The sequence below is a fragment of the Canis aureus genome, chromosome 28 (assembly GCF_053574225.1).
Source record: "Canis aureus isolate CA01 chromosome 28, VMU_Caureus_v.1.0, whole genome shotgun sequence".
NCBI lineage: Eukaryota > Metazoa > Chordata > Mammalia > Carnivora > Canidae > Canis > Canis aureus.
The window spans coordinates 8581753-8603022 of record NC_135638.1 but is presented as its reverse complement, the minus strand read 5'-3'; the positions used below and the strand labels follow the sequence as shown (position 1 = coordinate 8603022).

At 33.4% G+C, this 21270-nt stretch overlaps 1 protein-coding gene across 13 annotated transcripts in view; it reads left to right on the top strand.

Annotated features, from left to right (window-relative positions):
- Positions 1-21270, top strand: part of CNBD1 (cyclic nucleotide binding domain containing 1) — a 543788-nt gene that overhangs the window by 285211 nt on the left and 237307 nt on the right. For 12 of the 13 annotated variants that reach the window (XM_077876353.1, XM_077876352.1, XM_077876350.1 and 9 more), the window contains one exon: positions 847-1034. In XM_077876353.1, coding sequence (XP_077732479.1) covers positions 847-1034 — 188 coding nt within the window. The remainder of the gene's footprint in view (positions 1-846; positions 1035-21270) is intronic. The other variant, XM_077876343.1, reaches the window with a different exon arrangement.

The following is a 21270-nucleotide window of genomic DNA, read 5'->3' as shown; positions in this document are numbered from 1 at the left end:
AAAAATCAATTTGTGAAGTTTCTATTTATAGCAAGATAATAAGCAAAATTTAAGAAAAGTTCTTTTCACTGCACTTGAATAATTTGCTCCAATCCTATAAAGTAATGTAAACTATTAGAAAGTGACATCATCCAGTTCCCATGCCCTGCTTCTTCAAAAGGTCAGGCTTCAGAAGAACTAAAACAGATTTAAGTTGCACTCAAAATGGTCACAACTGAATAAACCAACCAGACTTACAGGAACATAGTTAAACTTCAAGAATTGGAATTAGATGACAGATTGTGGAGAGTTATAATGTGGAGTAGGAGAAATACTGGAAAAAAACACTTCTTCCTAGTGATCTCCCTCTCCAAACTAGCTTCTGTGAGCAATCATCATTATATTCAGGGCAAAGACAAATAAAAATTATATATATAACATATAAATATTTATAAATTATATATATTAATATATAGTTACCTATATAAATTAATCAAAATGGCATTTTTGAAGGGAAGTAACATTTTAAGCAGTTCAGGAGTTTTCTGATCCTGTTTTTCTCAAAGTCTTAAGTCTATTAATTGCAATATGTTACCATGGCTTTTTTTCTAGATCTATCAGTTCTATCAGAGGATTTATAATTGTCAGCAAAGAATTCTCCAAATATGGATACATGTCTTTTCTATTCTTTTTATTTGAGTGAATTAGTTGTGAATGCCTAAGTGCTAGATTACAGTCCTCATTGCATAAACTAAAAGAAATCCACTAAAAGCAAAGCAAGTGTAATACATGTGTGGTCATGTCTATATCAAAGAGCTTGGGAAATAAAGTCAACAGTATATCTTTTTTGGTTTTCTTCTGTTTCAGTGGTTGGAAATGATGGATTTTATATAATACTGAAAGGGTCCGCCCGACTTCAAACAAAGGCATATGGTAATCTCATTGAAGAAGATGAGTCAACAGCCTCCCTTATACCTCAGAGTTTCCAAGGATTTGTTGTCAGTGAAGGCATCAAAAACTTTTTACTTGCTGAGGTACAAACACATGACCCAACAGTAAGAAATGAATATTTGCTTCTTCCATAAACAATAAGGTATCATTGTTATAAAATTTGATCTCTTCCAGATTATGTAAATCCAAATGTCTTCAGTGAGTTAAGTATTAAGATAATGTATCTTTTAAAAATGAAAATTTACTATTAACATTGAACTTGAAATTCGTTTAAGAAATTTTAATGAGGAATGCCTTCAACAACATACCAACCCATTGGCAGGGATTATATAGTATATTTGATAACTAGGACAAGGCCAATGTGGTTGGATCACTAGTGAGGAAGAAGGGTAGTTTGAGATAATAATAAGATGATTATTTAGATTCTTTTCTCATAATTTGAGTTTTGTTTCTTTCCTATTGAGTTGTCTTTCTTATATATTTTGGGTATATTTTCAGCTATATGGTTTACAAATATTTTCTCCTATTCTGTAGGTTGCCTTTCACTTGATCAACTGTTTTCTTCTGTTCTACAGAAGCTTTTTAGTTTAATGCAGTCTTACTTGTCTATTGCTTTTGTTACCTGTGCTTTTGGTGTCATATCCAAGAGGGATAAGGGAGACAGAACAGGTGATTTGAGGAGAAAGAGACAGAGGACAGATTATGAAAGGTCTTTTAATAAAGTCAAGAATGCATGCTTATCCTGTTTATCTGAAGAGCAAATGCTAAGGCGATCAAGAGTTTGATTCCATTACATTTGAAAAGTCTTACTTGAAGAAAATCCCCTGCTTGTATGTATTATTTTGAGACTATCAGGTGGTCAAAAAATTAAAGTTCAATATCTTTCTGGATCTCTGGATACTCTCCATAGGGATCAAATGTGGTTTGACTAGAATTGTAGCTTAAAAAGCCAATTTTAGATTTAGAGAGGTCAAGATGTTCGGAGTAGAAAAGAGCCAATGAAGCCAGTTAAAGCCAAATTATTTTTCACTATGGATTGAAGTCAGGTTCAAAAAGAATGAGAATAGATAAAACTAAGAAAGAAAGACAAAGATAAAAAATTAGACATAAATGTAAAAGTATATTGTTATTGATCACACATAAATGGGTAATGTTTCTGATTATTCTTTCTTTAAAGATTTTATTTATTTATTCATGAGAGACACACACACAGAGAGGCATAGACACAGGCAGAGGGAGAAGCAGGCTCCATGCAGGGAGCCTGACATGGGACTTGATCCTGGGTCTCCAGGATCATGCCCTGAAGGTGGCGCTAAACCGCTGAGCCACCCGGGCTGCCCAGTTTCTGATATTTCTTGGTAGAGATGAAAAAGAATACATTTGCCACTCAATGGCCACATACCATATACCTGATGCCATTCAATATGCTTTCGAAAAAAAATTCCACACTGGCATATCAACTGTGGAATAAGGCTACTTGGTCCACTTTGTAGTAGTTAACTCCATTCTTACAGGATCTATTTGTTTGACGAAGGCAAAACTCATGAATTAAAATGGGAATGTGATAGGACCGCCACCTCTGAATTCTACAGTAGGTCTATAAAGGTGGCACCCATCTGTCATTCTTCCTGCGATATAGTATTTTTTCTCCAGTTTTATTGAAGTATAATTGAAAAATAAAAATTGTATATATTTAAGGTGTACATCTTAAATGTAAATAAGGTAAAATTATCACCACAATCAAGCGAATTACCATATTCATCATCTCACATAGTTATAATCTTTTTGTGATGAGAATATGGTACAGTATTGTTGACTTTAGTCACCATGCCTTAAATTAGATCTCTAGGATTTACTCACCTTTCATAACTGAAGCTTTGAGCAATTTCTCTTCATGTCCTCTACCCCAACCCCTGGTAACCAACATTTTACTCTCTGCCTCTATGATTTTGACTATTTTAGATTACACATGTAAGTGAGATCATACAATATTTGTTTTTCTATGTCTGGTTTATTTCACTTAACATACTGTCCTTCAGGTTCATCCATGTTGTAGCAATTGGCATTTTCTTTATCCATGCATCAGTGGATAAACATTTAAATTGTTTCCATATGTTGGCTATTGTAACTAATGCTGCAAAGAGCATGGAAATGCTGATATTTCCTGGAGAGTTTTTTTTCTTTAATTGTCTACACAGAAGTGAGATTGCTGGATTACATGGTAGTTCTAAGTTTTGGGGGGAAACTCTATACTAATTTCTGTACTAATTTACATTTCTACAATTTACAAGGATTCTCTTTCCTCCACATCTTTGTCAACACTTACCTTTTATCTTTTTGATGATAGCCATTGTAGCAGGTATATAGTGATAATTCACTGTGGTTTTGACTTGCATTTTCCTGATGATTAGACATGTTGAGCACTTTTTCATATACATGTTGGTCATTTATATATCTTCTTTAGAGAGACGATTATTTAGGTTCTTTTCTCATAATGTGAGTTCTTTGTTTCTTTCCTATTGAGTTGTGTTTCTTATATATTTTGGATATATATTAACCTCATTCAGATAAATGGTTTACAAATATTTTATCCTATTCTGTAGGTTGCCTTTCACTTGGTCAACTGTTTCTTCTGCTCTGCAGAAGCGTTTAGGTTTGATGCAGTCTCACTTGTCTATTTTTCCTTTTGTTTTTTGTGCTTTGGGTGTCATATCCAAAAAATCATTGCCTAGAATAATATCAAAAAACTTTTCTGTTTTCTTCTAAGAGTTTTATGGTTTCAGGTCTAATCTTTAAAACTTTAACCCATTTTGAGATGGTTTTTGTATGTGGTGCGAGATGAGTCCACATTTATTGCTCTGCATATGTATATCTAGTTTTCCCAACATCATTTATTTATGAGACTATCCTTTAATCAGTATGTTTCTTGGTACTCTTGTGGAAGATTAGTAACCATAACTGTATGGATTTTTTTCTGGGCTCTCTATTCTATTCCACTGGTCTTCATGTCTGCCTTTATGCCAGTAGTGTTCTGTTTTGATCAGCGTAGTTTTATAATATAGTTTGAAATCAAGAAGTGTAATGCCTTGTTCTTCTAGTTTGGCTTTTTAAAATTTCACATATAAGTGATATCATACAATAGTTGTCTTTGACTTATCTCACTTAGCATAATGCCCTCAAGGTCCATCTGTGTTGTCACAAATGACAGTATTTTCTTCTTTCTCATGGCTGAATAATATTCTATTGTATATATAACATATCTTCTTTCCTATTCACCCATTGACAGACACTTAGATTGTTTCTATATCTTGGGCCTTGTGAATAATCCTATAGTAAACATGGAGGAGCAGATATCTTCTCAATATCTTGTTTTCATTTCTTTTGGATATATACCCAGAAGTGGAATTACTGGATTATATAGTAGTTCTATTTTTAACTGTTTTAAGGAATACCATACTGCTTTCCATATTGGCTGAACCAATTTATATTACCACCAACATTCTATAAGGGTTTATTTTTCTCCACATCCTCACTAACACATGTTATCTCTTAACTTCTTGAGGATAGCCATTCTGTTAGAATGCATGATTTCCCATTGTGGCTTTGATTTGCATTTCCCTGATGAGTAGATACTATGAGCATCTTTTCTGTATATATTAGCCATTTGGTTGTCTTCTTTGGTAAAACATCTATTTAGTTCTTCTGCCCATTTTTACATAAGATTGTGTTTAGTTGTTTTAGAGTTGTAGGAGTTCCTTATATATTTTGGATATATTTTTTAAAAGTTTTTTTAATTTTTATTTATTTTTTAAAAGATTTATTTATTTATGAGAGAGAGAGAGAGAGAGAGAGGCAGAGACACAGGAGGAGGGAGAAGCAGGCTCCATGCTGGGAGCCTGACGTGGGACTCGATCCCGGGACTCCAGGATCGCGCCCTGGGCCAAAGGCAGGCACTAAATCACTGAGCCACCCAGGGATCCCCTATATTTTGGATATTAACCCATTATCTGATATATCGTTTGCAAATATTTTCTCTCATTATATGTATTGTCTTTCATTTTGTTGTTTCTTTTGCTGTTCCGAAGCTTTTTAGTTTTGATATAGTCCCACTTGTTGATTTTCACTTTTGTTGCATTTGGTTTGGGTATTGTATCCAAATGGTATTGTATCCAAAATGATTGTAAAGATCAATGTCAAGAATCTTTATTCCCTGTGTTTTCTTCTAGGAGTTTTAAGGTATCAGATCCTAACTGTAAGTCTTTTAATGTATTTCAAGTTAATTTTTGTGGATGATGTAAGCGTCCGATTTCATTTTTTATGTGTTTATTCAGTTTTCCCAGCCCTATATGTTAAAAAAAAAAAACTATTGTTTCCCTCACTAAATTTCTGGATGATTTTGTCAAATATTAGTTGACTATATAAGAGTCTATTTCTCAGCTCTCTATTCTGTTCCATTGGCCCATGTGTCTATTTTTAAGCCAGTATCATACCATATGATTACTATAACTTTATAATATGGTTTGAAAGCAGGAAGTATGGTGACTCTAGCTGTTTTCTTTCTCAGGATTGCTTTGGCTATTTGTAGTCTTCTGTGGTTTCACACAAATTTTAGGATTGTTATATTTCTGTGAAAAATGCCATTGGAATTTTGATAGAGATTATATTGAATCTGCAGATTGCTCTGGGTAACATGGAGATTTGAAAAAATATTGATTCTTCCAATCCATGAGCACAGAGTATCTTTCCATTTATTATGCCTCCTTTAATTTCTTTCATTGATGACTTATAGTTTTCAGTACAAGTCTTTCACCTCCTTGGTCAAATTTACTTTTATATATTTTATTCTTTGTGATGCAATTGTAAATGGGCTTATTTTCTTAATTTCTCTGTTGTTATTAGTTGCATAGTTCATTATTAATGTAAAGAAATGCCACATATTTCTGTATGTTGATTTTTGTATTCTGCATCTTTACTGAACTCATTTATTAATTCTAACAGTTTTTGGTGGAGTCGTTAGAATTTTCTGTATATAAGGTCATATCATCTGCAAATAATGAAAATTTTGCTGCTTCCTGATTTGGAGGCCTTGTATTTCTTTCTCTTGACTAATTATTCTTGCTGGGAATTCCAACACTGTGATGAGTAATAGCAGTGCAAGTGGCACACTTGTCTTGTTCCTGATCTTAAAGGAAAGGCTTTTAACATTTTATTATTGATATAATGTTAGCTGTGGGTTTTTTGTGTTTATGGCCTTTATTATGTTGAGGCATGATCCTTCTATACCCAGTTTGTTGAGGGTTTTTATTATGAATTTATCATGTATTTTGTCAAATGCTTTTTAAAAAATATATATTGAGATGATATGATTTTTATCTTTCATTCTGTAAGTCTGTTGTATCACATTTGATTTGTTTATGTTAAAGCATCCTTGTATTTAAGACATAATTCCCCCTTGCTATGTTGTATACCTTTAACTGTGTTGTTGAATTTGCTTTGGACAGTTTATAATAACTTTTTGTCTTATGAACACAAGATGTTTCTTTCTATTTATCTGTGTCTTCTTTCATTTCCTTCATCAATGTTTTCTAATTTTTAGTGTATATGTCTTTTACCTCTTTGGTTAAGTTTATTCCTAAGTATTTAATTCTTTTTGTTGTTCTTGTCAATAACATTGTTTTCTCAATTTCTTTTTGTATAGTTTGTTCCTCATGTATAGAAAAGCCACTGATTTTTTTATGTTGATTTGGTATTCTGCAACTTTCCTGAATTCATTTATTATTTCTAACAGTTTTTTTGGTAGAATTTTGGGGTTTTGTATACCTAAGACTTTACCATCTGCAAACATAATTTCTCTTCCTTCTTTCCTATTTGGATGTCTTTTTTTCTTTCTTTCTTTCTATCTCTCCTCTCCCTCCCTCTTCCACTTGTCATCATTGGTGGTGGTGGTGGTTGTGCTGGTGATGCTTTCTTCTTCTCCTTCTCCTCCTCCTCCTCCTCCTCCTCCTCCTCTTTTCCTTCCATCCAATTTCTCTGTCTAGGAATTCAGTACTATGTTGAACAGAAGTGGCAAGAATGGATATTCTTGCTTTGGACTGATCTTAAAGGAAAATCTTTCAGTTTTTCCTTCATTGCTTATACTGTTAGCTATTAGCATTTTGTATATGGCCTTTATTTTGTTGAGGTACATTCCTTCTATAGCTATGGCTATTCTTTCTATAGCACTAAGTTTAACATGAGTGGATGTTGAATTTTGTCAAATGCTTTTCCTATATCTGTTAAGAGTATCATGCAGTTTTTCCCTTTAATTCTCCCCCCCCCCCCTTTAATTCTACTGTGGTGAATCACATTGTGTAATCTACAAATCTTGAGCTATCCTTGCATTGCAGGAATAGATCCCACTTGGTTATGGTGTATAATCCTTTTAGTGTGCTGTTGAATTTATTTCATTAATATTTTATTTAGCTTGTTTTTGTTTTTACATTTGCATTCCTCTAAAGGGATATTGGCCTTTAGTTTTCTTTCCTAAAGGTGTTTTTGTCTGGCTTTGATATTAGGCTGAAGTTGGCCTCATTTAATGAGTTTAAGTGATCTCTTTTCTAGTTTTTGGAAGAATTTAAGAAAGATTGGTATCGATTCTTTTTTGAATGTTTGGCATAATTCAGTTGTGAATTCATTCTGTCCTGGGCTTTTCATAGCTGGGAGATTTTTGATTACTGTTTCAGTCTCCTTATTTGTTATACATCTTCTCAGTCTTCTATTCATTTGATTTACTTTTAGTAAGATATATATTTCTAAAAACAAATCCTTTTTTCTTGGCTATCCAATTTATTGGCATGAAACAGTTCATATTAATCTTTAATAATGCTTTTTATTTCTCAGCTGTAGGTTTTAATCTTTCCTCTTTCATTTTTGATTTTATATATTTAAAGATTCTCGTTTTTCTTAGACTAAGAGTTTATCAATTTTATCCTTTTAAAAAAAACTCTTAGTATTATTGTTTTTTAAATTGTTTTTCATTCTCTATTTGGTTTATTTCTGCTCTAATATTCATTATTTTCTACCTTCTGCTAACTTTGGGCTCAATTTATTCTTTTTCTAGTTCATTAGGGTATGAAATTATTTTGAAATCTTTTTAAATATAAGCATTTATCACTATAAGTATTCCTTTTAGGACTACTTTTACTACATAGCATAAGTTTGGTATGTGGTGCTTTTTTTGGTTTGTCTTGATATATTTTTAAAATTGCATTTAAATGTATGCTTTTTAGTTTCTACATATTTGTGAATTTTCCCCTCTCCTTATAGTTATTGATTTCCAGTTTCATTTTATTGTTGTTGAAATATATGTTTGGGATGATTTTGATCTTAAATTTATTAAGATGTTTTGTGACCTAACATGTGATCTATCCTGGAGAATATTCCTTGTGTTTTGAGAAGACTATATATTCTGCTATTGGGTGGAAGGTTCCCTAATAGGTCTGTTAGGTCCATTTGGTCTTTAGTGTTCAGGTCAGCACTTTGTTGATTTTCTCTGTGAATGCTTTATCCACTTTTTTTTTATTTATTTATTTTTTTTTATTGGTGTTCAATTTACTAACATACAGAATAACACCCAGTGCCCGTCACCCATTCACTCCCACCCCCCACCCTCCTCCCCTTCTACCACCCCTAGTTCGTTTCCCAGAGTTAGCAGTCTTTACGTTCTGTCTCCGTTTCTGATATTTCCCACACATTTCTTCTCCCTTCCCTTATTTTCCCTTTCACTATTATTTATATTCCCCAAATGAATGAGAACATATAATGTTTGTCCTTCTCCGACTGACTTACTTCACTCAGCATAATACCCTCCAGTTCCATCCACGTTGAAGCAAATGGTGGGTATTTGTCATTTCTAATAGCTGAGTAATATTCCATTGTATACATAAACCACATCTTCTTTATCCATTCATCTTTCGTTGGACACCGAGGCTCCTTCCACAGTTTGGCTATCGTGGCCATTGCTGCTAGAAACATCGGAGTGCAGGTGTCCCGGCGTTTCATTGCTTTATCCACTTTTTAATGTGGGCTATTGAAGTCTATTATTATCTGTGTCCTTATATCTAAAGTAAATCTCTTACCAGTAATCCATACAGTATATTACTGGTTCTTGTTTTATTTTGATCTCTTCAGCCACTCTATGTCTTTTTATTGCAGAGTTTGATACATAAAAATTAAAATGATTAACAATAAACATGAATTTACTATTGTCATTTTGTTAATTATTATCTTTCTGTTGGTAGTTATTTGCTCTCTTGTCATCCTTTGTTACTTGGTGACATTTTTATAGAGATTTGCTTTGATTCTTTTCTCTTTATCTTTTGTGTATCACTAAATATCTTGTGATTACATTTCTTAAATTGATAACAACTTCAATCACATACAAAATCTCTCTACTTTACCCTTCCTTGTGTACTTGTAGCCAGAGTTTACTTCTTCTTATATTGTATATCCTTTAACAGTTTTTGTGGTTATAGTTATTCTTAATATCTGTTTTCTAACTTTTTTTTATTATGATTTGAATAAATTTATGTACCACCATTACCATACTGCATTATTCTATATTTGATTGTATATTTACCTTTACCAGTCAAAGTTGTGTTTCCATGTGCTTTTACATTACTGTTTAGTATGCTTTTGTTTCAATTTGAAGAAATCTGTTTAGCTGTTCTTCTAAGGCCCATCTAGTGGTGATGAACTTCCTCAGTTTTCATTGTCTGAGAAAGTCTTTCATTTTAAAGGATAGTTCTGATATAGTCTTTGGCAATTTTCTTTCTTTTGGTACCTCAAATATATCATTCTATTCTTTCCTGGCCTGTGAGGTTTCTACTAAAAATCCACTGATAATTCCTAGTGTGATAAATTACCTTTCTCTTGCTGCTTTCAAAACTATCTTTGTCTTTGACTTGAAAATTTAATCATAATATGTCTTGATGTAGACCTCTTTATATTCAGCCTACTTGGAATCTTTGGGCTTCTCAAATCTTAATGTCTGTTTCCTTCTTCATGCTTGGGAAGTTTTTAGTCATTATTTCTTTAAGAAGGCTTTTTGTATCCTCCTCAGAGGATCTTCCTTAATAAGTGCTCTGACCACTAAGGCCAAGAAACCAATGTAAGGTAAGTCTCCACTCAAATCATACATTTAAGGCCTATGGAAATTGCCATGAGGTAGGTCTGTGGACCCCGTGGAGTTACTGTGAACCAGATCTAGGTGAAAACTACATTTTTAAACGCATTCTCCATCTCCATTTTCTCATGTAACAGATGGCCATTGTGACACTTAATGTATTCAGGTTTTAAAGTCATTTACCCAAGTTTTAGGGTTCAGCAGAATACTTGCTGGGGCTGTGAATGCAACTTGATCTTGAGCTACACTATTCTTATAATTAAATACTAGGCCCAGTACTCAGCTTTTTCTGTCTTCCAACTATAGAAGAGGAGATTTCATTTATATGCTGCTATGGAGCCCTTGGATTGCTTACTTCACCTTAAGCTGATGATTGATTTTCTTCAACCTTCTCTGTCTTTCTCCAATGTACTGATATCACCAAGCAATAGGCATTCTATTCTGTGATTCTTATAATTATTCATCCTCCAACATCTCAAAGGTCTGAGGTATTGTAATTTTCAGTGCATTCTTTTCTGCCAACACTCCATTCCTGTTCAATACCATTAAAAGTTTTATCAGTTGTAGTACTACAGTATGCCAGGGACTAGCAGTGCTATCAGTACTACAGTCATGGATTTTTATTGCAAACTGGCTGACAGGCAGTTCACAGCTCTAGAGTCCTTTCCCCCCCTACTTCTGATAGAATATTTTGAAAATATAGAATAGAAATAAAGGCAGACAAATTTCTTAGCTGTCAGCAACCCTGAGGCTTTCATTTAAGTCTGCTAAGGAACAAGTATATGATTATTAACTAAAATTTATTTCAGATTGTTAAAAATTTAAATAATCCTTGCCAACAAGGATATAATTGCCAAGGACAATTTTCCTTGCCATTGTCTCCTGTAAGAAATGTGAGTTTTAAGACATGTTGCACTATGCCTAAGTTTTGTTGTTGAACTTTTTGTTTATTTATTTAATGGGACTTTAAAAAATAAAAATGGTATGACTCTCAAAGATTTGTGCTAAGGAGTTTTTGTGATTTTCTCAAATAAAAGAAAAATATTTTTTCCTTCCATCTATTTGGCTTCTTTGCTATTATTTTCTTTTTTATTGTGTTGTATCAGACAACCAAAGAACAAAGAAGAAAAAAAATACTATCTTTACTCTTCTAATTTAAACTTCTAATGGTTTTATAAACAAGTGGGCACTATCTGAGTATAATGAACATAGGTGAAAAAATACAGTCTAAAGATCAGATTCATTTTTCTTAAGATACAAACTGCTGTATTTCCTCCCTACTATCAATGTAAACTGGGCTCAAAAAATTAGTGTGACACAAATATACAGCAAGAATTTTTGTTTTTGCTTTTCTGGACATTGATTTGTACATTAAAACAAAAACACTTTTCTATTATAGTGTTTTATGTAAGTAAAGGAGAGAAAAAATATATTTTCCTTTACAAGATCATCAGCTTAATGATTCTAAGTAGTTTTAATTTTTAAAATTTATTTTATCTTTTCTAATTAACCTCACAATTTTTCAAATAGCAATCATAAAGAAAATCAGATTTCTTTAGAGTCATCTCAGTATGGCATGGTAACACACACATCCTCACACATGTAATCATAACAATATTTTAAACTTTATAAACTTTTGTATTTAATATATAAATATGTATTTTGCTATGTCCTGTCTTTTATTAAAATATATTTTTGACATTATAACATAACATTTAGCAACATTATAAAAGCAAATACTTAAGTTGAAGATCCTCAGTAATTATTAAAAGAAATTTCCAGTTTATTAGCAGAAGTTTTCTTTTAAGAATAAAAAACACATTTGAAATCATATGTAAAGAAAATCATTTGTTTAAAAATATGTATTGAATAAGTTGGACACAGTAGAGTAAAATTATAAAATAGCTTTATTTCTTATTCATACCTAAGTTTTTAAACAAGCTATGTAGCATTATTCTTCCCTGTTCTCTGGATAAAATCTCAGTCAGATCCTATGTATTAACAAATAATCTCATTTTTTTAGATATTATAATTTCTAGAGCTGTCTTCATATCAAAATTTCTAACTGTCATGCTTGACAGCCCAGCTTGTGCCTTATTGTGCCATAATTCTGCAGTGGAGAAAGGGGTTATTCATTCCTCTTTTCTTACTATGAATCCTATTCAACTAACTAGTGGCTTTTTCTGACTCTTTGCAGCCAAGATCAAGAAGGAAGGGAGGGTGGATATTAGAAGTAAAAGTCTTTGGTTATCTTTTGTGATTTGATGTCTAGATGCAGTGCTTTATGTATTCTTTTCCCTGTAACACCCTAGAAGGGTGCTATCTCCTCTAGGGGATTATTTAATACTATATCCTTCATCCAAGGCTTTGGGCAGTTAGAAGACCACTGGTCTTTCTTTTGGGGGTTCACATTTTCTGGGAATTCTCCAGCTTCACTCCTTTCTCTGGGCAGTCCCACACTGGTTACCTTTTGTGAACGTACCTGGCTGATGGGACAGGTAGAGTCACACACTTATTCTCTCAAATTCCTAGCTCCTCACTTTGAGCCTCTGGGAGAAAGGAAAGGGACAGAAGGGAGAAGACTCTGACAAACTCTTACTGAACAAGCTTTGTTCTCAGTTTCCTGATCTCAGCTTACAATCTCTTGAGTTAGGAAATGAGCTAAAGTTCACAAAACTGATTTTACAATCTCTGAATCTCTGTGCGAGTTCTCCAAACTTTAGTCCCTGTCACTCTGAAACAACAGGAAAAAAGTCACTTTAGGAAATAGGAAAACTCCAACAAGCACTGTGACATAAGTATCTATTATCTCTCTAGCCTTTATAGAAATAAATTTTATTATATACAACTTAAATTTATATAAATATAAGTTTAACTTTCTGGGATAATTAGAAAAATTGCATTTAATATTCATTGGTATACCTACAATATCCCATTTTATTTATATATGTATATATATGTGTGATATAATTCATATGCAATTAAATATGTGCTTATCCACAACACATAGAAAAAAGCAAATGTTCTAATTATTATATATGATGTAATCATATATATCCTATTATATTTGTTACATATTATATAATTATATATCCTATCCTATTATGTATATATAGTATGATATATTCTATATATATATATATATACACATAGAATACACATAATACATAGAATGTAAGGACACATTTTTTTATTCACTTATTTCCACAGAAAATTTACATGTAATTTTATTTTTTTCTTGAAACCCACTACAATTTGGCAAAAGCTAAGATATTGAAATGTAGCTCTTTACTGTGTGCATTTGCTACATAAAAATTTAGTTTCAACCAGTTAGCTATTAAAAGGAAAGGTATTTTTTCCCTGATGCTACAGATTCACAGTTAAATTGACTAGTTTTATCAAGTATTTGTACTCTGTAAGATTTTTTTGTGTGTGTTAAGAGTTGTGGTGGGTTTATGACACAATCTTGAAAAGACTACAGATGTAGATTTTGGAATTATCTACAACGACACGTGATATGCAAACCACAAAAATAAATAATGACTCTGATTTTAAAAAAACAGTATTAAAAAGAAAGGGCTCAATTCAAGGAGCAAATTTGATTAATTCCATACTTTGAAAGATGGAAAAGAGCCACCAAAGAACCCAGCAAAAGAGCAGAACTAGAACTGTGACAGGGTCCTAGGAGCCAAGGGAGATGCTTAAATGGTCATCAACATTTTGAGGCCCTTTCTCTCTATTTATGAGAGCTTTGCATAGTTGTATCTTGTGACCCATTGTGAGCATTTGTTAGATGACCTGATAGCATCCTAGATGGGAGAAAATAGATTTCCCTTGAATATATATAATTTAACTAATTAAAGTTCAAACCCTTAATGTGATAATTTTTTGTGCTCTTCTTTAGCAAATTAGTTCATTAAATCTAAAAATAAGACATGACTGAGTTGACTAATTGCATATTATTCTTTTTTTTATTATTTTTTTTAATTTTTATTTATTTATGATAGTCACAGAGAGAGAGAGAGAGAGAGGCAGAGACACAGGCAGAGGGAGAAGCAGGCTCCATGCACCGGGAGCCTGACGTGGGATTCGACCCCGGGTCTGAGGGGATCGCGCCCTGGGCCAAAGGCAGGCGCTAAACCGCTGCGCCACCCAGGGATCCCTTGCATATTATTCTTAAGCAGGTTGGATGCTTTGTTGCCTTGATGATTCTTACAAAATTAGTATTTCTCAATAATAAAAATTATAAATAATAAAATATTTATTTTTCTCATCCTCCTGCTCTTGTTAATATTGAGACAGTGATATTCTATTCATGTCTCTTACAGATCTGGCTTTGTTTATGGATTTTTGTAAGCATGTCTCCAAGCAGGCATACAAATCAACACACAGACACACACACAAAAACACACACACCTATTATTTGACAACATTGTGATGGAACCAAGGATTACTGAAATAAAACATAAGGAATGCTTGTAAATAACTCTTGTTTGGAGGAAGAGAAAGTTCATTGTGGTTTAGAGTGGTCAGGAACATGTCATTGGAGTTAAGGAGCTTGAATTATGTCTCGAAGTGGAGATAGTTTATAGATCAATAAAGAAAGGCAATATCTGTTTATTTTATAGAATTCCGTAGAATAGAACATATATTGAAGGAGCCTCCAGGGACATCTGTGTTTTCCTCACGTTGTGTGGCCTTATGCAGTGACCATGATAACACCACTTTAAGAACACAAATGATGCAGTCAAGCTACATTGCAGCTCTGAAAACAGACAATCTACTAAGGCTCTCTGCTTAAGTTTCCTTATCTGTAAAAACTAAGCTAATAATAATGACCTCATAGATCATTGTATTAAGTGAGATTATATAAGCACTGAGAACAATGTGTAGCATATTATGAGAACTGAATTTTATCCTACAGTTATTATTATTATTATTATTGGTGTTTTTGCTTTTAATTCTTTTTTTTTTTTTTTTTACTAATTTTGCATTTGGGCTGTCCTATTTCTTCTTTTATTTTTATTATTTTAAAAAGATTTTATTTATTTATTTGAGAGAGAGAGAGAAAGTGAGAAGAGGTGTGAGAGGGAGAAAGAGTCTCAAAAGACTCCATGCTAAGCAGAGAACGCAGTGCGAGGGTTCATCCCAGGACCCTGAGATCACTCCTTGAGCCAAAGGCAGACGCTCAACCACTGAGCCACCGAGGTGCCCCTGTAGTTTATCTTTAGAGCTAGTTGGAAGAGTTCTTCTTTGATGAAAGCACAGTAAGGAACTATACTAATCACTTGAAAAGAGTGTTAACTTCATACATTTTAGAAAGATTAATCTGACAGTTTGTGTCATACTCTGGTGTCTTTTGATTACTGTTGTTTTCAAGAGATTTGATTTTTGCTCACAGTTATTTAATATTTTCATGCTAGAGCCAGCGGACTTCCCTGATTATTTAATCACTTTGCTCTGTGTCAGGATGTGCTTTTAAAATTAAACTTTCCCTTTCCTGAAGAATGCCTTAATAAATTTTGCCTTAAAAATAAACAGCCTAACTAATATATGATTGATATTTATAATAGACAGAAAAGTTAAGACTTATGTGGAAGTAAGCCTGTCTTTGCTCCTATATTTTTTAATAAAAAATTATGAGTGGGGCACCTGGATGGCTCAGTCAATTAAGCATCTGGATTAGGCTCAGGTCGTGATCCTGGGCTCCTGGGATCAAGTCCTGCATCAGGCTTCCTGCTCCCTTCTCTCTCTGCTTCTCTCTGTCTCTGTCTCTCATAAATAAATTTAAAAAAATCTTTTTAAAAAAGTTATGAGCATTCAGGTCTTGATCTCAGCATCATGAGTTCAAACCCTCTGTTGGGCTCCATGCTGGGCATGAAGACTACTTAAAACAAAAACAAAAACAAAAACAACAAAAACAAAAACACAACTTATGAGCATTTTAAAGAAACAATCAAATCATATCTTTTGGGTTCCATTAATTCTTCATTTGAATATGAAAATAACTGTTATTTTAAAAATATTTACTAACTTTTTTTTTTTTAAGGCAGGGGAGTATTGTAGTGTATTTTACACGTGAAAAAGTCATTTTGTCTGTTGTGGGTAGAGTATAGTGGATTTGCAAAATGTGGTGAAGGAGGCAAAGCAGGGAAATCAGTAAGAAGGTTCTGGTAATAGTGCATGTGGAACTGTTATTTGTCTGGATAGTGTTGCTTAGTAGAGAAGTATAGGTATAGATGGATGTGGGATATATTTAGTATGTAAAATTGACAGAACTTGCTTATGGATTGGACACAAAAAGTAACTGAAAGACATGACTTAGTGATCATTTCTAGAATTTTAGAGAAATTGGTGAATGTTAATATCATTTATTGGGATTGAGAAGACTGAGGTAGAGAGGATTTAAGAGAGAAAATGTAGAGTTCTAATTTGGTGTTTTATTTTTTAATTTTTTTAAAGAACTTTTTTTTAGAGATTTTATTTATTTATTCATGAGAGACACAGAGAGAGAGAGAGAGAGGCACAGACACAGGCAGAGGGAGAAGCAGGCTCCACGCAGGGAGACCAACATGGCACATGGGACATGGGACTCGATCCTGGGACTCCAGAATAATGCCCTGGCCAAAGGCAGGCGCTTAACCACTGAGCCACTCAGGGATCCCCTAATTTGGTGTTTTAGATTCACTATTTTGAAATGCAAAAATATATCCAAGTGGAAAGGTGTGTTGACAGTTTGAAATACAAGTCTAGATCTTAAGAGTGTCAGGATGTTGCCTGTATCCATTTGGTTGCTTAATAGTATTCAGTTATATGAATATACCACAACTTATTTATCTATTATTCTACTTATAGACATCTGAGTTATTTCCAAAGCAACAATTATCAGGTACAAAGTTTTTTGTGCCAGATGTTTTTATTTCTCTTGGATAAATACGTAGGAATGAAATTATTGGTTGATGGATAAAATAAATACTTAACTTTTCATAAAACTGGTAAATAGTTGCCCAAAGAAGTTGTAATGTTTAAAAGTACAGGCTTAAAAATAATAGTGTTGAAAATAGAACCTAATATTTTGTTGTTTATATTTCTAAATATAAACTTATAAAATATATGAATTGGCTTGACAGCTTTGCTAGGTGAGAGTTGGAAGTAGAAACAATTAATACTCCAATCGTAAGTCTGATGATGAAAGCAGTGATGGGAAAGATGCTGAATTATAATAGCAACTGTTATTTAATGAGTATCTACTATGTACATACACTAAGTTAAGGCTAAATTAAGACTTTCATAAAGTGAAATCCTCATAGCAACTCTATGAGACATATATTTATTATCATTGAGGAAACTAAGATTTTAGTTATTTGTCTCAGGTCACATAGTCAATACTCAGATTGAAATGGAACCCTAGTTTGTTGATTTTTAAGCCCAGACTATTATTCAATCACCTAGTGTTCCTGTCTTCTAAGCAAACATGTTGATTTCTTGAGTGGAATTTTAAAATAGAATAAGTAGATGTAATTCTTAGAGTAAATTTTTATTTTAAAAATATTTTTATTTATTTATTCCTGAGACACACACACACACACACACAGAGAGAGAGAGAGAGAGAGAGAGAGAGAGAGAGAGAGAGGTAGAGACATAGGCAGAGGGAGAGATAGGTTCCCCGCAGGGAGCCAGATGTGGGACTCAATCCCAGGATCTTGGGATCCCTACCTGAGCCAAAGGCAGAAGCTCAACTGCTGAGCCACTCAGGTGTTCCTAGAGTAAGCTTTTAAATCAGAATTTCAGGTCATTGAGTGACAAATGTGCATGCACAGTGACCAACGGGAACTATGAAATAGCACCAAGGAGAAATCCTGCTTCTTTGTTCTGTGTTGCAGAGATTGAGAATGCTGTATCAAAATTTTGGCTAAAGGTGGACTAAAATGACTTTTGGACTTCTAAATAAACGTACTGGTTTCAGAAGCTAGTATCACTTAATATTAAGATAACAAAAATAAATATATCTTTGCAGATACATGAATGCTCATCTTTAGCATACATTTTTATATGGTATTAGATCTTTTAGTTGTAAGGTAATAGCTTAAACCATTTTGGTGGTTTGGATGGCCATGTTTAATTGTACTGAGCTCGTTTAACTGAATTTTATTTTTTTTGTTTTGCCACTGCTGGCGTGTATGGCAGTACAGCTTTATGTCATAGTAGCAGTAATATAGCACAGCTTTTAAAAACCAGCTTTTTAAAATAAATTTTCCTTTTTTGGCCACTTACTTGTCTATTTTGGACAAATTACTTAAAACTTAATTGCTTCATCTATAAAATGGGAATAATAATAATACCTACTTCACAGCTCTTCGTGTCTATGCTCCCCTATCCACCAAATCAGGTGCACAGCATGTCCCTTCTCATTTCCCTGGTTAATTCATTAGAATTTACTTACTTTCATTCATTTATTAGGTTATAAAGAAGCTTAGTCAGTTTTCCGATTGGGGTATCTGGCTAATTCATAATCTTAACCCATTTTTGGATCCTGTTTAACATGGTAATTGTGTGTAACCATCAATGCTTTCTTTCCAGGATTTAGTTTTGTTGTAGCTATCTAGCTTTGTCACAATCTCCAAAATTTCATCGCACTACTTACCAAGTAGAAGTGTACATTTTTTAAAAGATTTATTTAGTTATTTAGTTATTTATGAGAGAGAGAGAGAGAGAGAGAGAGAGGCAGAGGCACAGGCAGAGGGAGAAGCAGGCTCCATGCAGGGAACCCGTCGTGGGACTCGATCCCCGGACTCCAGGATCGCGCCCTGGGCCAAAGGCAGGCACCAAACCGCTGAGCCACCCAGGGATCCCCTGAAGTGTACATTTTTATGTTGTAGATACTTATATGCTAAAGGAATGTATAGAACACCCAGAATGTAATACATCCATACCATTATTTTATATATATATATATATATATATATATATATATATATATATATATATGAAACTATACTTATAAGAGAGAGGAGGTAGAGATTAAGGAAAATACGAAGTGCAATTTGAAATAATAAAAGTGAGGATAAAAGGGTAGATAGTGTGAGATAGTTCTAGGCTTGAAGCCTGGGTCTGTTATTTACTGACTGTTTGACCTTTTGGATATGGTCCTTAATTTTTCCAAAGCTCCCTCCTTTCTTTCTCTCTTTCTTTCTCTCTTTCTCTCTCTCTCTTTCCCCTTTCTTTCTCTTTCTTTCTTTCTTTCTTTCTTTCTTTCTTTCTTTCTTTCTTTCTTTTCTTTCTTTCCTTCCGTCCTTCCGTCCTTCCTTCTTTCTAAAGATTTATCTATTTATTTTAGAGAGAGAAAGCACACACACACGTAGGAGCACTGGGGAGGGGCAGAAGGAGAAGGACATAGAGTCTCAAGTAGGCTCCATGCTGAGCACAGGGCCCAAAGAGGGGCTCAATCTCACAACCCTGAGATCCTGACCTGAGACGAAACCAAGAGTCCATTTCTCAACCCACTGAGCCCTCCAGGTGCCCCTGTTTCTTTATTTCTAAGATAAATTTAATGGTAGTAATACTACTAACAATATCTTCCAAGTGGTGCTGTTTGAGGCTGAAATAAGATGATTCATGAAAGTGCTTAACCCAATAAAGGCTCAATAAATCTTGTTTTGATTATTATACATTAGCAATATATATCAATTGCCGAATGAACTTTGTAGGCAGCAATTAATTATTCAAGCCTAAAGGAAAGAGTAGTAGCTTTTGGCAGGCAATAGATAAAAAAGATAGATTGAAAAAGTTAAATTTAAAATGGATAGACATAGGGACACTTGAGTGACCCAGTGGTTGAGCATCTACCTTTGACTCAGGTTGTGATCCTGGCATCCTGGGATCGAATCCTGCATTAGGCTCCCCACAGACAGCCTGCTTCTCCTTCTGCCTGTGTCTCTTCCTCTCTCTCCATGTCTCTCATGAATAAATAAAATCTATAAAAAATTAAATAAAATGGATTGAAATAGCATATGAAAGGAGGCGTTTTCTATGGCGATAAAGGGCTGTTAGGAAAACTAAGTCAGAATTCAAAAGATATCGTGACCAAATATTGTTGATAATGAATTAACTAGAATGATAAATCCATCTAAGGGAATAATTTGGAGATAGGGCTAGAAAAATAGGTGGGAGAGTAGAGTATTTTAGGATTAAGGGATTCATACTTGGACACTACTGGAAATTATGGACATTGACTTATACTCACAATAGCATTGTATACAAAAACTCATATGTGGTATAGTTTTGAAAAGAATAATAACAGAAGTATCTAGCATGGTATCTGGTACATGAAGAAGGAAGAATAATCATGTGATCACTACTGTGGCCCAGGAATAATATAAGAGCATGAAATGCAGTGATTAAATTCATAGCTTGTGCCTGTACAAATCAAATAATTAAATAATATGATACCAGTACCCATGCATAAAGAAAACAAAATGATATTTATTTGCAATAATTTGGGGAACTATAATTATACCACTTACATCCTTGTTAAAATAAGAAAAGGCAATGGTTCTGCCTCCCTTTGTAATTGTATATATTGGATAACCAAAGATAATGAGCACATATACGTAATATAATTGCTGCATAAATTTAATTGTTGATATTTACATTAATTTTTATGTTTTATGGAAATTAATCTATTCCTTAAAATCTTCTTTGTTGGCTTATATCAATTGTTGGCTAGTCAGTGTGAGTGAGAAGTAGGTGATAAGGGCTGTGGGGGTCAGAGTTTGTTAAAACCAATTTGCTGTAAGTATGTATGTATCTTTAATTTAGAGTGAAAATATTTTGAGTGAATTAATCACTGTACTATTAAATCCCAACTTTTCAGTCTCCTAACTGCAAAGTATTTCTAATCTGTGTTATCAGCACAGTGTATCTTTCTTAGCTGAGAGCAATCGAGCCATGAGAGTCTTACTCATACTGTCCAATACAATTCAGATTTTATCAGATATTTGGAGAAAATTTGGGGTAACTTCAGAGATATTGATAAATGGTTGTTTCCACATGATAAATAACACATCTCTTTTATAAGACAATTGAATAGCAATTTCATCTCTTAGACCCAGAGTAAAACTCAACCAATAATTTCAAATGGGAATTTATTCCAGTTGATTTTAAGTTCTGAGCCCAGC